The sequence below is a fragment of the Ambystoma mexicanum genome, chromosome 13 (assembly GCF_040938575.1).
Source record: "Ambystoma mexicanum isolate Mex_15411 chromosome 13, UKY_AmexF1_1, whole genome shotgun sequence".
Lineage (NCBI taxonomy): Eukaryota > Metazoa > Chordata > Amphibia > Caudata > Ambystomatidae > Ambystoma > Ambystoma mexicanum.
In genome coordinates, this window is record NC_090938.1 from 521,375,858 (window position 1) to 521,392,514 (window position 16,657).

Consider the following 16,657-nt stretch of genomic DNA (forward strand, 5'->3'; position numbering starts at 1 on the left):
GGTGATAACAGAATGGTCTATGTACTGCTCCCGACTGGTGTCTGCACTGTCTGGGGACAACTGGTGGATAGAGGCTTGTAGTCGCCTCCCCAACCCACCCTCCCGCACAAAAATGCTGAACGGAGTGTTGAAAAGATTTTGGGGAGTACACAGCCCACAGGAGATCTGACTCAAGTCTGTGCATGCAGGGGATTCACTTCCAGTTGTGGACCCAACAACTGGGATATGCAATGAGCCTTCTGGCCTACCATCAGAGACACTGCAACAAATAGAGCTTGTATCTCAGGGGATTGTGGCTCCAAAACTACTGCAAATCTCAAATGATGTCCTCCCTCATGCTGACATAATTTACTTAAAATCGGGCTGGATGTTTTGAGATCTAGTTTGCAACTTGATTCATAAAAATGCATCTAGTAAATGAAGCAACAACAGTGTATCCCTCCATAACTACTGCTTGGCAATAGATAACAGACAAAGTATCTACAGGGTTAAGTCATCAGTTCTTTATGTTGGTATTTTAAGAGCTTGAGTTTACATTGTTGGTTGCTCTCTCTTAAGCCAAGAACAGTCTGAGACAAGGAGGCAGGCACCATGGTGTTCTCTGGTGTTCACCACTGTTGACCATACTGCACAGCCTGCAAATGTAAATAACATACATCAGAGAACATACATTACACACACTTTCATCTTAATCACTGTAAACGAGGGCATCTATTTGGCTTCTAAATTGTACATTGTAATTGTATCACAGTGAGCAGGGAAGACGGTATTCCTTTTTTTTTTTGCTTGTAATAGACTTGGGCCCACCACCCCACTGAACAGTAAAATAGGCACATTTGCAGAATATCCTCAACAGGTGGGACACATTTACATACAATGTAATAAGGTGGTGATTATAAATTCTGAAAACTGGACTAGATTTTACTATTCGATGAGTTGACGAGGCTGGTCGTGGTGTGGAGTCAAAGACATATGTATGTAGAAAGAAATGCACTAATCAAACAGAAGAAACCCAAACACCAACATACAGATTTTCAGTCTGACCCAAAGACATGGGTATACTCTGTTATAATTATATAATCAAGCAGAGTGGCTCCATCCTTCAAAGAAGATGGAATGTGGACTCCAAACTGGAGGAATAATGGTAGAGAAATCAAGTGCAACTTACATTGTATCTGCAAAGTATTCTTGCACCGTGCCGTTTCACATCAGGCTCTGGGTGTTTCTCGCAGATTATTTCTGAAAGAGAGCACAACTCATGGGTTTCAGGTGACCACGTTTGTCTCTTGAGCAATCCTGTTGAAAAGAGTTAGTGGGTCATTATGTGTTTGGCAGTATTATCTCTGATAATACTGCCGAAAGGCATTATCATTTTCTCATTTACTAAACATGCAGTAATGGGAACAATCAGCATGATTTAGAGATTCATGCGGACCCTTCTGTTATTCCCCTTTTTGGAAACGATAGGACTGCATTGGCGAATTGGGGTATTGCATAAGGAATGTTATTCTACACAAAACCACATGGAATTTGCAAATACCACATGTTTTACCACTACCTTCAAACTCATAATAACCTCCCCCACACGAGTGTAAAAGCATTAACCACTCTTCCTGAGGTCTGCAAGAACAGTGACACCAAGGCAACTTTTCTTTGTGGACTACAATGTCATAATCACATTGAGGCAGGGTCATCAGCATGGGAAAGCAGATGCACTCTCATGATAGGCTCACTGAATTGAGAAGGATGAAGATGGATATCCTGGTTCAGTCATTTCTGAGGAGCGTTTTGTTGCTGAAGTGGAAGTGCAAGGGTTTAAAGATGCAGTCTGTAAAACTTTGAAGAGCAGTTGAACGAGTGAGTGCCTAAAGACCTACATTAATTGAGAGTTTCATTATCATGGAATGTGGCTCTATTTGCCTTCTGAAACGTTATGCCTGAAGGCTATGAAGGAATATCATAACTCTCCTGTAGCAGGATTTACTGGTTGGTGTAATACTTTGGAACGGTTTGAAAGGAATGTTTGGTGGCATAGAATGAGAGCCGGTATTACAAACTATATTTCAACCTATGAAACGTGTGTGAGAGCAAACCTGGAGACAGGAAAACCAGCCAGATTACTCAAACTGCTACCCATTCAACCCAGGTCATGGCATATGACATTGTTCCCATCAATGGACTATATTGCAAATCTTCCGGATGATGGCAGAATACTTCCATTTTGGTAGTAGTGGATATACAGACCAAAGCAGGATACTTTAGTCCAATCAAAGAAAAGGATGACACTCTCTGGTATTTCGTTTCCTTTAAGGAGTAGAACATTTCCACTGGTTTCCTACTAACATGGGAGAACAATTTGTATCAGTGTTTTAGTAGGAATGTTGCAGAAGTTGAAGATCCAGACAAGGCTTTCCTCTATCACCCTCAGTCAGATGGGAAAACAGAGAGGATTAACCAAGAATTAGAGATATACTTTAAGTGTTACCTAAAGGCAGGGAGTGGTTGAGTAGACTTAGTATAGCTTGCATACATCTGATACAACAATATAGGTAAGGACTCCACCCCAATGTCTCCTTGCTTCAGTAATGTGGGCTACCACCCTAGGATTTTGCAAGATTAGTAAGTGAGAGCATTACTGGAGAGAGCGATGGAGGATCGCTTAGAGCTTATGAGGGTAAGTTTACCCAAGGCAATGACCACATTACAAGCTAGCAAGGAAAGTCATAGTAGGTTTGCCAACAGGATGGGTTGATGGGAACCAGACTATGATGTGGGGATTAGTGTTTGGGTGTCAACCAAGCATATTAAGGTCAAAGGAAGAACTAAATTTACCCATGTTTCAATGGAACACTCACAGTTAAAAAGGTGATAAATCCAGTTGTAGTAACAAGAATTTACCTAGGAGCACGAGAGTACATCCAGTATTCCATGTTGGTGAGTTTAAAGCCAGTGAATGCAGGCATTGGGGTGTTGAAGGTTCTGCTGCCAGTAACTGAGAGCAAGGGGGAGGATTACGAACTAGGGTGAAGGAAACAGAACAATGTATTTAGCCCCTGTTGGGGGAGGGGTGTTCTTTCCCACCCCCCTCATCATTCCTGCAATTAATAGATCCTGTGTGTGCCAAAGAGGGGAGACGTCCCCCCTCTCCTGTCTATTTTCTGCACTAATTACTAGTAGTAAACACTCAAATAACCAAGCCTTTATTAATGCATAGAGAATGCATTTTGTGCCATACCAGATGCCATCTTTTACTAGGCTAAAAAACTGATCTCTGAATGCTGCCTCTCCCTAGCCCAGAACCTCGCACAGACAGCTCATGCCACCTCCACCTCCGGCCAGCTGCACACAAGCCCTGTTCTCACGAAAGTCCACCCATTCATTGTTGTAACATTTAGTATCATCCCAGGTCAGATGAGCTCACTGCACTGTGTGAGACCAGAGCAGGCCCCAGCCCGTGTGCGCATCAATCTCCACTAACCTGCCTGTGCTCCCTCAACCCCCACACCACCAAGCCGCAGTCCACTAAGTCCATGCCCCTCTGCTCTTTGATGCAGATACACATCTGACCCCTTGCAGTGACCAGGTGAGCACACCCACCATAGCCCTAATCATATGCACCAATATATCCTCCACAAACCTAACACATGTCCACCCATATCATGAGGCATCAGGTAGATAAAAACACACAGGGCAAGTACCTGGGTTTGGGGCACTGTGTTTTATGAATGCCTGGGCACAAGGGTTGAAATGCCAATATATTTGTTAGTAGGTTCTGAAAGTACCCCCATCTATGCTAAACATTTATGCTTGCCATTTGCCTCATACCATCAGTTCCTGCTGTCTTAGCTTAGATGGATAGAAATGTAGCGCTCCTCTGACCCGACCTTCACACCGCAGAGACGAGCTCAGCAGACTCACGTGTGCCCGGAGCAAAGGGGAGTAATGTCCAATTAGCATCCAACCTCCTCTATACTATCCAGTATGGCATAGGCCTTCCCCCAATCAATTTCCAAGGTTGTACCCTATTTTTAATGTGCTGCCCGTGTATTGTGTGGTAGAGCGCTCTCGAGCAGCAGAGGCCTCTGCTTGCATTTGCATTATATAAATTTGCTTTACTTGCAATTATTCTCCTGGTCTCATTCCCTAGCGTGGTGTGTCCATTATTTGGTCTCAGGTATATGTGCAATGTTGGGTGTGAGCCTTCACCCCCAGCTAGTGACAAAGTTCCACAAGCGGAATCATCCTTTGAAGCCAGTCGCTGGAGCAGGGCACTTGAGGGGGGTGGGTGCAGAAAGGGTATATTGAGGTTATCCAGCCATTGCCAGTTCAGCACTCCATCACCTCCCTCATCACAATCTTCCTCACCATGCTCTGGTCCAATTTCTAATATTTCCTCCAAGAGCCATAACGCCACCTGGAAATTGAGTCAGATGAGTGTCTGAGAGGTTGAACATGTTAATTTATGTGCTGACCTTGATTCCCTGAAAATTTGTAACTACACCACATGATTGGGGGATAAAATGAATATGGCAGTATCCATTGGAGGTACCTTGCGCATATGATGTATGCCAGGCATCGGGTTCCAAAAGCTGAGCGTGCGGTGAGCCAAGCCTTGAAGAACCTTGGATGTAGTTTAACAAATCACCTTTCAATGAATATCTTGAGATTGGGAGAATGTCTCCCATTCAGCTCTACTCTGTGTCCTCATCTTTTGGAAGGGGTGGGAGGGGGCACTCTCGTTCATGGCTTCCTACAGCACACCACCTAGCAGTGTGCAAGTTCAGAAAAGAAATGCTGTTTACCCGGAGGGCATCCTCACTGATGATCCACGACCGCTCGCTTTTGAGATAAGTGGATATGGTTTTGGGCAAGCTCAGATCTTGATGATTAGAATTGTCATCGGTAGACATTTCTTGTAGTGTTAGCCCATGGGTTTCTGGGTATGTAGCACTGAGATTTTTCAGTGTTTATTGTTTCTGCAGGCATCAAGGATTCAAACAATTAGGCAAGAAAATGAAAAATACGGAAGCAAACCCCACGAGGTTATAAATAGTTTATTATTATAGCCCTAGAACTAAATAAATTGAAGGTCCCACATGAAGAAAAGGTTTCTCCTTGATCTCATAGATACCCTACAAGTTAAATGTGGCTCTGAGGGCAGCAATGCTCCCAGATTTCAGAGATGTTATGGGTAGCAGAGTAGATTGAATTAGTGGTTGGTTGGAATATATATTGGGAGTTGTTTGAGAACGTACAGGTTAGATCATGTTATGATGCAAGCAACTTAAAGAACTCTGCTTTAGAAGAAGAGATTAGTCAGAAGTAATTAATTTAAAGAAGAGAAATATTGACTCTGAGCTATATCCAGGAAGCGTCACCTCAGTTTGGAACAGTGAAGTCGTCACACCCAAAGGCAGTTAGTGGAGATGAACAGGTGAATACTAGTCTGAGGGACATGCAGGAACAAAGAGAATAGACCAAAAACAGTTCTTGAGCTTTGAATCGTCACCTTATGTCTTTTAACCCTAGATCTATTGACCAGTGGAGGCTATGTTTACTATTTTATCCCCATCCCCTTTTCCCTGGGGGTAAAAATTGGTAGAAGGAAAACTCTAAACTGTTGGGGCCCTTGGCTTGCTTAGGGGATCTGTGAGGCAGAGCAGTTCCTGTGGAACATAGAAGATTATCAGTCCTAACAGACATTTGGGCGAGCAAAATAATTATGGATTGGAATGCTACCCGTTGAAATTCACAATAGTTTGAGTGTTTGGTACAAACATTTCTGTGGTGTTTGTGGTATCTAATTTTTGATCTCCCTTTCCTTCTGCCACACTTACCGACAATGCTGAATTACTCCCGAGCCCCTAAATAAAGCCCTTGACACTTTTTACTTAGTCTTATTGTCATCTTTTATTCAAGTCACAGGAATAAAGGTACCGTGGCTGCCTGAAAGACTCTGCCTCACCTTGACTCCGAATACAAAGATATTTCCTCGGCTATGCCTACAGCAGAGTGTATGGTGTCTTGCGGAAACCATCGCTCAGGGATAACATGAAGGTACCATGGTTGTGGAAGTGAGCTTTTCCCATTGTTATCACAACACCTTTGCTCAGTGAATTGTTAGTGAGCTTTAAAAGGTCTTCTTTAGCAGTTTGGATTAAAATCTAATACACAATGGGCCTCATTACACGGATTGCGGTAAGGGAATAACGATACCGGTAAGGGAATACCGGTATCGTTAAAAACCCTTCCCAATTACGACCCGGCCTACCGCAATTAGCGACACCGCTAAGAACGGTGCCTCTAATAGCGGCTAGTCCGCAGACACGCGACCCCTCATCCCCTAAATAGCGGCATGCCACTATTAGCACACCATCACAAGCCATGCGGACATGCTAATAGCGGGATGGAACAGCCCCAAAAAGCCCATACCGGCATGGCGTAAATACCGGCATCACGAACCACCCGCTAAGAGAAATGAGCAGTGTTCCCACCTGCCACAGGTGGACACAATCAGCACAGGTGGAGGCAATGGAGACTGTGGCAGCACAAAAGGAGCACACCACACCCCTTCCCACACCAAGATGGTTCCAATACTAGCAGCATTACATAGGCTGGAGGACATGATTGGATTGCAGCACCAACAACAACAGGCAGCACAGAGGAGACGCAGGAGGAGGAGGAGGAGGGTGAGACAGGACCCACCAGTGCACTTAGTAATACCACAGAGGCAGCCAGCAATCCCCAGGATCCGAGCCAGTCCATTCAACCTAACCCCTGAGCAGATACACACCCTGTACCGTCTGGACCGGGATACCATCACCAGCATCGTGGACATGATACATGACAACATTGTGAGCCTCATAGACATCCGAACTGCCATCCCCCCTCCACTGAAGGTGGTAACTGTGCTCCACTTACTGGTCACAGGCACCTACCAGCATACAGTAGGGCAGGTGCATGGCATCTCACAACCAGTATTCTCACGCATGCTGACACAGGTGCTCGATGCCCTCCTCAAGCACACAGGTGAACACATATCCCTGCCACGGACTGCCCAGGAGATCTCCCACACCAAAGCTGGCTTCTATTCACTGGCAGGCATCCCAATTTGCATCGAGGCCATCGACTGCACCCATGTGGAATTGGTGGTCCCACATTACAATGAAGCAGTCTACCAAAACAGAAAGCAATTCCACTCCATCAATGTCCAAATGGTATGTGACTCAAACAAGATAATCACACATTGTTGTGCCCGATATCCCGTATCAACCCATGATTCAATGGTCCTGCGGAACTCAACAATACCATGCTACATGGAGCGACAAGCCGGACAACGTTTGTGGCTACTTGGTGAGTAGCAGGGCAAGCACATGGCAGTGTGATGTGGGTTGTGATTAGGGGGGGAAGAGATGCATACTCCAACTGGGTGTGATTGGGGGGGGGGGAGAGATGCATACTCCAACTGGGTGTGATTGGGGGGGGAAGAGATGCATACTCCAACTGGGTGTGGACTGTCATCTGTAGAACAAATGGACATACAGATGTAGGCCAATGTCCACCAAGGCATGCCACAATTGACCGGAAACAAAACAACATGCAATTTGAAGCAGCACAACATTGAAAACAATCCAAGATGCCAAACATGACACATCCATCCACATGCACATTGCACATCATACCACATCCCATATGACACAAATCAGCAACATGGCACCAATATGCGATTAGAAAATTTGCGCTGCACAATATCACTACAGCTATGCGCCCTTGAGTGCATGCGAAGGGATCACCTCTAACCATTGTACTGAACCACACCCCATACCACTACTGAAGTGACGCTTCACAGCATGGCGACATCGATTTCAGAATGGCAGTACACTAGCAGTGTGGTACCAATTTTGCCTGGGCCCAGGAACACCTAAGACCTGTCCACACCCAGGACATGTGAATTACTGGCAGAGGCATGCATGGTGCATGCCCACTTGCAGGGACTAGCTCACCTTCTCACATTGCAGTTACACAGATCGTCTCGATGCATGCTGGGATTCGTGGATGCCAATCACAATGCAAACTGGATTAGTGTGATATGTACAGGTTGCACTTGAGGTGAACAGTAACAAGTCCCCATTGTTCCACCCATGCAGGTGATGCTGGCTATCCCCTGAAGAAGTGGCTCCTTACCCCTGTACGGAACCCACAGAACAGGCATGAAGAGGAATACAATTGTGCACATACCCGTACCCGCGTCGTGATTGAGCAGACATGTGGCCTCTTGAAGACACCGTTCCGGTGCCTAAGCAGGTCGGGTGGGGCTCTCCTGTACGGCCATGAGAAGGTGGCCAAGATCACCACGGCATGTGTCATGCTGCACAATATGTGTATCAGACGGAATGTGTCACTGCCCCCTGACGTTGAAATGCAACCACCTGATGAGGATGATGATGGGGATGAGGAGGGAGGGGACGGGGCTGCAGGTCATGCAAGAGGCGATGCCCAGGAGGGACGCAATGTGCGTCAGCATCTGATCAACCAAATATTCTGAATCACATGGTTCAACCCTGTTGGATGGATGTGGGTATTAGTGCACTGGTGTTTGTGGTGAAGCGCACAATGGGCCCTGTCCCCCAATAAAGTTCACATACACAATGATGAAGTCCAAGCCTTTGTCTTAACTTGTCACCAGTGTATTAAACATATTTTGAGAAGAAAATGTGCATGGCCTCGAATATGCAACCACCCTTTCCCCCCTGCCCCCACAACACTCCCAAAACACCCTTTCCCCCTCCCCCCACAACACTCCCAAAACACCCTTTCCCCCTCTCCCCCCACAACACTCACAAAACACCCTTTCCCCCCTCCCCCCACAACACTCCCAAAACACCCTTTCCCCCCTCCCCCACAACACTCCCAAAACACCCTTTCCCCCTTCCCCCACAACACTCCCAAAACACCCTTTCCCCCCTCCTCCCACAACACCCCCATGTGTGGCTTGCACAACGTTGGTGTCCTGCTGCACATGTGCCAGCTAGATTCTGCTGGACCTACTTCCCATGCCCATCACCACCATTAGGAGGTTGGGAGGGTGTGCGCCTCATGGCGCGCAAGGAGCGGCGGCGGGGGCTTGTCTGCCTTGAACTTGCGGAGGAGGAGGTGCCTGGTTATTCCTGTGGTGGTGGTGGTCGGTACTGTCGGTCCATTGCGTCCGCTATGCGGGTGAGGACCTGCCTCAGTTGTGCCATCTCCTCGCAGAGCCTGTTGGTGCAGGCTTCCATGCCCTCTCTTCGACTGCCTAGCATCCTCCCTGAACTCCTCCCTCAGACGGGCTGCCTCATCTACATGCTGGCCAACCAGAGCTGTAATATCCTCCTGGCGCTGCCTGATGGTGGCCAGGTAATGGCCACTGTGTCCAGCTCGTGGGGTGGCTGCTGCACCTTGGTGTATGTCTCGGCCATCAGGTGAGGGCAGCTGTGGGCTCCAGCACCCTGCCATGGTCTCGTCACCAGACTGGCCATGGATACTGGATGATGGTGTTGGCCGTGGGCTTGCTTCTCTGGATCCTGGGGGGCTGGGGGTCTGCATTTGCATGGGCAAGTCACTGGTCTCCTCCATGTCAGACAGCGGCGCAGTGGCTGCTGCCTCACCAGTCGAACTGGTGGCAGCAGAGAGTGGGCCCTCCCTGGGTGTTTCCAGTGTTGGGGGGATCACAGCAGTGGGTGCAGCAATTGTTGCAGCCGTAGCTTCAGGTCTTGGCGCAGTGGCTTTCTTGCTGTGTTTGCCCCTCTGCAGGTGCTCACTCCTCCCTGTGCCCCTTGATGTGGTGGCAGTGTTCCCTGCCTCCTGTGCCCTGGCTTGTTTTTTGGCAGGGGGAGCATGTGTCGCAGTGTCCTGCCCATCGCTGTCGGTCTGTGAGCCTGTGTGGGACAAAGAGGGGAATGGCATTGGTGATGGTTCAATGTGCTTCATGCAGATTTTGTTCATCATGCTGTTCTGTGCATTGGGACTTCATTAGTGGGCATTCAGGTCATGGGGCTGTTGGGTCGGTCATCCATGCATGGGTCTGTGTGGCACGTATCTGTGGTGATGCGTGCATGTGTGCGTGTTGGGGTGTGACACTCACATGGGCAGGGTGGTGTGCATGTATGTTTGTGGCCGCATCCATGAGGTGATTCTGGGCTCACATTTGGGGGGTGCCTCACCTTTCACAGTGCATTGTTTCATGTGTACACTCACCTCCATCTGATGTTGTGGGCACACCACGCTCTATGTCGCCGACTCCCTCTATGGATTCTACGCCAATTGTGCTCCTCCCACTCCCTGAGTTTGATGGGGGAATCAGCGCCACCTCCTGTGGCCATGGCCAGCTTACGATTTGCAGACAGTAAGCTCTCAACCCGGAGGCGGAGATCGTCCCACCGCTTCCTGCAGTCATTAACGGTGCGGGTGGTGGTGCCCACCTCACTGACTTTCTGGGCCACCTCTGCCCAGATGGCCTTTTTTTAAATCAGGGTCTCACGCCGCATGTCAATCGCAAATACAACATCTGCATTTGCAGCAAGGGTCTCAGTCAGCATGATCAGCTCCTCATTTGTGAATTTCTCCTTGTGCTGGCGATCTGCTGTTTTATTGATTGCCTTGGGCATTGTGAGGGGATCCTTGATAGTTTGGTATGGCACTGGTGTGGAAACCGGTCCTGGGGGCAGAGGATGGCAATGGATTGTGTTTTTAAAGATGACCACCGTGCTCTTTCCCGTTCCTGTGCGATGACGCTATTTCCGTTTCCGCAATTTTATGGTGACCGTTAATAGCAGTCACCGCTATTTGCGTGTTGCTGGAGGTCGGAAGTGCTATCAGCGCTTTCGTCGGTGCCGCTAAGGGTCTTTTTGGGGTCTTTACGGCATGGCGGTAGGGGCATTATTTTACCGCGTTCCGTGTAATGAGGCCCAATATATTTATTTATTGGATATTTGTAAGGTGCCTATACAACAAATGGTGTTTCAAGGCAACACAAGACAAAAAGGGGTTTGGGGACAAGGGAGAAAGACAACAATAACTGTCCTACTCGGCCTTGTGACATTCGGATCGTGCAACTGCAGTAACAAGAAGTGCAAGGGAGGGGGAGTGCCGGTCTGTCAGAAATAAACGACGGGCTACGGTGGGCTGGGAAGTGCAGGGTAAAGAGGAGAGATTGCAAGTGAAAAAGAGGGAGGTGGAGGAGGGGGGGAAGACGGTCACAGGGGTTAGACAAGTTGTAAGGGGAGGCCAGGAGGTCAAATGTCAGGGTTTGCATGGGGTGAGGGTAAACATGGTAAGTGCAAGGAGGGGGGTGGACTGGGTGTGGGGGCCCTGGTGTCCTATAGAACTCAGAGGGTACCAGGCAGCAGGTCACTGCAGCAGACAGGGGTGTTAGTAGAGGAGGGGCTGAGGGAAGGAAGTAGGGAAAAGGAAGGTCTTGAGGAACTTCAGAAACTTGAGGAGATCCGGCTCAAGCCTGAGAGGGGCAAGGACACAATTCCAGACTGAGGCTCCTGCGGGGGAGAGGGATCTACCCCCTACTCCCTGCTTAGAGAAGCTTCTGATCTGCAGAGAGTTGGAACTAGAAGACCGAAGGGCACTAGCAGGGAGGTATTTAGGGAGAGAGAGTTAGATGTAGCGAGGTCTCAGGCCCCAGAAAGCCTTGTGGTTGATGCAAAGGGTCTTGAACTTCATCCTAGCAGCAACCGGCAGCAGAGAGATTTTAGGGCTGGAGAGATGTGGTCCCTGGGCTTGAGGCCAAGGATAAGTCTTGCTGTCCTATTCTGGATTAGTTGAAGGGGGCGAAGGGAGGATAAAGGAATATTGAGGAAGAGGCTGTTGCAGTAGCCCACCCTAGAAATGACCAGAGCTTTGGAGACATTGCGTTTCTGGGGGAAGGTGAGGAAATGGAGAATGCCTCTGAGGAGGTGTAGCTGATAGTGGGCCTTCTTGGCAAGCATCACAATGTGAGGAGAGAAGGAGAGAGAGGAGTCAAAGATGACACCAATGATTTTTGCCTCACAAGAGGGTGAGGGGAGGGGACCCATAGAGGGCAGCCAGAGGGAAGGAGGGAGCTGGGGTCCCAATGAGAAGGATTTAAGTCTTACTGGCATTAAGGCATAGATCATTGGTAGCACACCATGACTGAAGAGCAGTCAGACAGTCGGGGATGAGAGAGGAGGAAGAAGAGGCAGTAGAGGGAAGCTTGAAGGAGAGCTATGTGTCGTCAGCATAACACTGGAAGTGAGGAGAGAAGGAGATCATCAGGTGAGCCAGAGGGGCGAGGTAGATGTTGAAGAGCCACAGCGAGGTGAATTGCTGCAGGTGTATTGTGAGACGGGAGAGAAAAGGGCTCAGTTGAACCTGGGAAGGTCAGTCGGAGAGGAATGAGGCCAACCAGTCCAGTGCCAGGCCTGTGATGCCAAGGGTGACACAGAGCCGATTTGTCAGGGTGGCATGATTGATCGTGTCAAAGACAGAGGAAAGATCCAGAAGGATAAGTACGGAAGGAGACTTGGAATCAAGATTTGAGAGCAAGTCTTCACAGTTGTTCACAGTTGTTCAGTAGAGAGGCTTCTGTGCCTCTGACTCCTCTGAAGCCAGGCTGGTGGTCGTGGAGACAACCAACAGATTCATTATGTTGGATCAGTTGGGCGATGACCAGCTTCTCCAGGAGTTTGCCAGAAAGGGGGTAATGGAGATAGGGCATTAATTATCCGGGGAGGAGGGGTTGGCAGAGGGCTTTTTGAAGAGAGGATGCACAAGGGAGTGCTTGCGGGTAGTGGGAAGGAGCCAGTGGCAAAGGAGTGATTACAGAAATTGTCCAGGGCTGGCGTGAGGGAGGCAATGCTGTCCTTGATAGTTCTGGAGGAGCAGGGGAGCACCTGCTTGGATGAGACTTTCATAGAGAGGACTTGTCTAAAGACCTCATCCGGTGCTATGGGCGAGAAAGTGGAAGGGGGGACCAAGAGAGGCATGAGATCTGGGGATGGATGGGGGAGGCGAGTAAAGGAGAGTGAGGACAAGTTGTCTTGAGTTTTGGTTAAAAAGTGGGAGGCCAGTGAAGTACAGAGGGCTAGGGATGGCAGGGGAGAAGTGGAGACTGCAGTAGGATTGGTGAGTTGCTTGCAGATCTTAAAGAGTTTGCCCGTGTTGTTAGTGGCCCCAGAGATACAGGCTTGGATATGGACCCTCTTCTTCAAGTGGATGGAGAGTCTGTATTGCCTTTGGAGCAGGCGGCAGGCCGGTCTGTCAGATGATGTGCCTGATGCCCCCACTTCCGCTCAGCAACTCTGCACTTGCATTTCAGCGAGGCTAGGTTGGAGTTACACCAGGTGTTGCACTTTTTTTTAAAAACACTCTTTATTAGCATTTCATGTTAACACCCTGAAGATATTAAATTGAACCAGTTGAAACCGGGCATTCCTCGACGTCCGTCGGACCAATCCCCACACCAAGACCCATTCTTCACTCATTATAGGACGAGCCATGTCCGCCTCCCACCTTCCCTTAACCTTCAAATCCCCTTCTACCCCTACCTCCCGGAGGGCCTTGTATAGCCGCGATATGCGCCCCCCCCCTGTCTGGTCCAGCAACACTCGAAGGACCGGGCACGTCTCCGGCTCCTCTGGAATTTCCACCCACAACTCCGCCAACCTATGGATCACTGCCCCATATGCTAGGAACAACCCCTGTGATAGGTCAAATTTCCGGCACCACTCTGCACAAGTAAGCAATCTCCCCCCTTCAAAGAGATCCCCCATTGTTACGCAGCCTTGTTCCCTAAGTCTCTGCACCCCTATTCTCCCGATCACTTGACAAAGCTTCTGATTGGCACCCCACAGGGGATTACTCTCATACCACCCCTCTACCCCTCTACCCCCAACATACTTCCTCCACGTCTCCCTCACCACCTCAAACACCATCGTTCTCCCTCCATCCCCCAGTGGGTACCAAAGAAGTTCCACCGGCCTCTTGTTCGGCGGCCACCTACCTAACAATCCCCCAAGGGCCTCCCCCCGGCTGATCCCACACCATCACCGCCTGCAACTGCGCCGCGACAAAATATTTCTCATAATCCGGGAGACCCAGACCCCCATCCTCCCTGGACCTCCGAAGTATCTTTAAGGACACCTTACGTCTCCCTGTATCCCATAGTAACTCCCTAATCTTCACATCTAACATTTTAAAGAACACCTTCTTTGCCACATATGGTATGTTAGTGAAAAAGTACAACAATCGTGGCCGAATCACCATTTTACAGAGGGCCACCCTGCCCATCAAGGAAAGTGGTAACACCTTCCAGAACTGGACAGAATCCCCTATTCCGGACAATGCCCTCCCAGTGTTGTACACAAACATGTCTTCCAAATCATGAAATATTCGTATCCCCAGATATCGGAATGACTCCGTCTCCCATCTCTGGCAACTCCCCCAGTGCGCGACCCTGTAACCCCCCTAACGGGAACAACACCGACTTCTCCAGGTTAATCCGAAACCCTGACATCCGCCTAAAATTCTGAAGTATCTCCAACAACTCCGGAAGGTATACCTCCGGGTCCACTATATACAACAAGAGATCATCCGCGTAGAGAAACACTAGATGCCTAAGGCCCCAAGCTTAGATCCTGGCCTCCATCATCTCTTGCCTCAGGAACGCCGCCAGTGGTTCCAGGGCCAGGGCAAACAGGACCGGCGAGACAGCGCACCCCTGCCGGGTCCCCCTCCCCAACTCCCAAGTATCCGACACCCAGTCATTCGTCCTAACCATCGCCAACGGCTTTTCATACAGGAGGGCCAGCCACTTACAAATATTTTCTCCAAACCCAAATTCACACAACACCCAAAACAACCACTTCCACTCCAAGGAATCAAACGCTTTCATGGCGTCAACCGAAGCCAGTGCCATATCTCGATTCCGTGATTTCACTAAATCCATAACATGGTGCAAGCGTGTAATATTTCGTGATGTATTCCGTCCTCCAATAAACCCACATTGGTCCGGATGGACCACACACAACGCCACTCCCGCCAACCTAGCGGCCAGGATCTTCCCCAAGATTTTTCCGTCCACATTCAATAGAGAGATGGGGCGGTACGCCGCACAGTCTCTTGAATCCTTCCCCTCCTTTAGCAGTACCGTAATTACCGTTACCGCCTCCCTCATCGGTTCCGGGAGACAGCCTATTCGGAACGCCTCCTCATATACCTTCTGTAACTGTGGTACCAGGAGATCCTCAAACTTAGCTTAGAACTCCACAGGGAGTCCATCACTCCACGGAGCCATACCTCTCTTCATCACACGAATCGTCCAACGGATGTCTCCCTCCTCTATCGGGGCCTCCAATTCTTCCCGCCTATCCTCCCCCAGTGTCGGTAACTGGAGTAGCTCCATGAGGTCTTCCACATCCTCCTCCACATACCCTCCCTCGCTCATATACAATTCTTTATAGAATGTTACAAAAGCATCATTAATACCTTTCTGGGTCCCTATGACTTCCCCCGTATTGGACCTTAGCTGGGTTATGACCCGACTCGGCTGCTCCCTACCAACCAACCAGGCAAACAGCCTGCCCACCTTATCCCCTTCCCCATGCAATCTAACATCCCGCCTGTTGCTATCAAAATGTGACAGCTCCACCAGAGTTTCCTGGTAAAGTTCCAACTTCCGTGCCAAGGCCTCCCCCACTTCCACCCCCTTCGCTGCTTCTCCATCCAATTCAGATACCTGTTCCTCTAATTGTTGCAGCGAAGGTAAGAGTCTCCTACGCATCCCCAGTGTCACGGATACACACTGCCCTCTCCATGTCGCCTTAAAAGCCTCCCATAACACTCCCCTAGACTCCACCGAGCACTCATTCAACTCGAAGTACGACTTTATCCCTTCTCGGAGTTCCCCCACAAACGCCCCATCCTGCAACACCTCTCTCCGCAAACGCCACAGCCACCGCGGAGGCCTCTCTACGGACCCAAACAATGTGATCACTAAAGGGGAATGGTCCGACAGAGTGCGCCCCAGGTACCTTGCCTCCCCAAAATGTTGACAATGCTCTTTCCCCATTATAATGTAGTCCAACCGAGAATACGAACCATGCGCCCCCGAATAATAGGAATAAGCCCTTTCCTCACCATGCTTCTCCCTCCACACCTCTACCAAGTCGAGGTCCCTCATTATCCCATGGAGCGACCCCGCCATATGCTTCTTAGGTCCCCCTCTACCCCCGACCCATCCAGCCGCTCATCCAGGTGACAATTAAAATCCCCACCCCATATTCTCACATCACCCCTATACGCCCCCATCATACGCAGCACTGAGGGGAAATACTCCTTATCATCTGTATTCGGCGCATAAGTATTAACCAGACAGATCACCTTACCCTCCCAAAAACATCGCACAAGCACCGTTCTACCACCCTCATCCTTCGACATCGCCTCCACCCTCAGGGGCGTCCCCCTTGCCACCCAGATAAGTACCCCTCTAGCCTGGGATGAATACATTGTATCCATTACGTGCCCCCCCCACATTTTCTCCAACTTCCCCAACATCTCTACACCCGCATGCGTCTCCTGTAGCAGGGCCACTTGAATTCCCTTTCTTTTCAGAAACTCCCCCACTCTCCGCCTCTTCTGATAGTTCCCCAAG

At 49.3% G+C, this 16,657-nt stretch overlaps 1 protein-coding gene across 9 annotated transcripts in view; it reads right to left on the minus strand.

Annotated features, from left to right (window-relative positions):
- Positions 1–481: 481 nt before the first annotated feature.
- Positions 482–16,657, minus strand: part of CCDC200 (coiled-coil domain containing 200) — a 100,276-nt gene continuing 84,100 nt past the window's right edge. For 7 of the 9 annotated variants that reach the window (XM_069634210.1, XM_069634211.1, XM_069634214.1 and 4 more), the window contains 2 exons: positions 1,169–1,296; positions 482–635 (listed from right to left, as the gene is read on the minus strand). In XM_069634210.1, the coding sequence (XP_069490311.1) occupies positions 609–635; positions 1,169–1,296 (155 nt within the window). In that variant the 3' untranslated portion in view covers positions 482–608. The remainder of the gene's footprint in view (positions 636–1,168; positions 1,297–16,657) is intronic. The other 2 variants (XM_069634216.1, XM_069634215.1) reach the window with 1 other exon arrangement.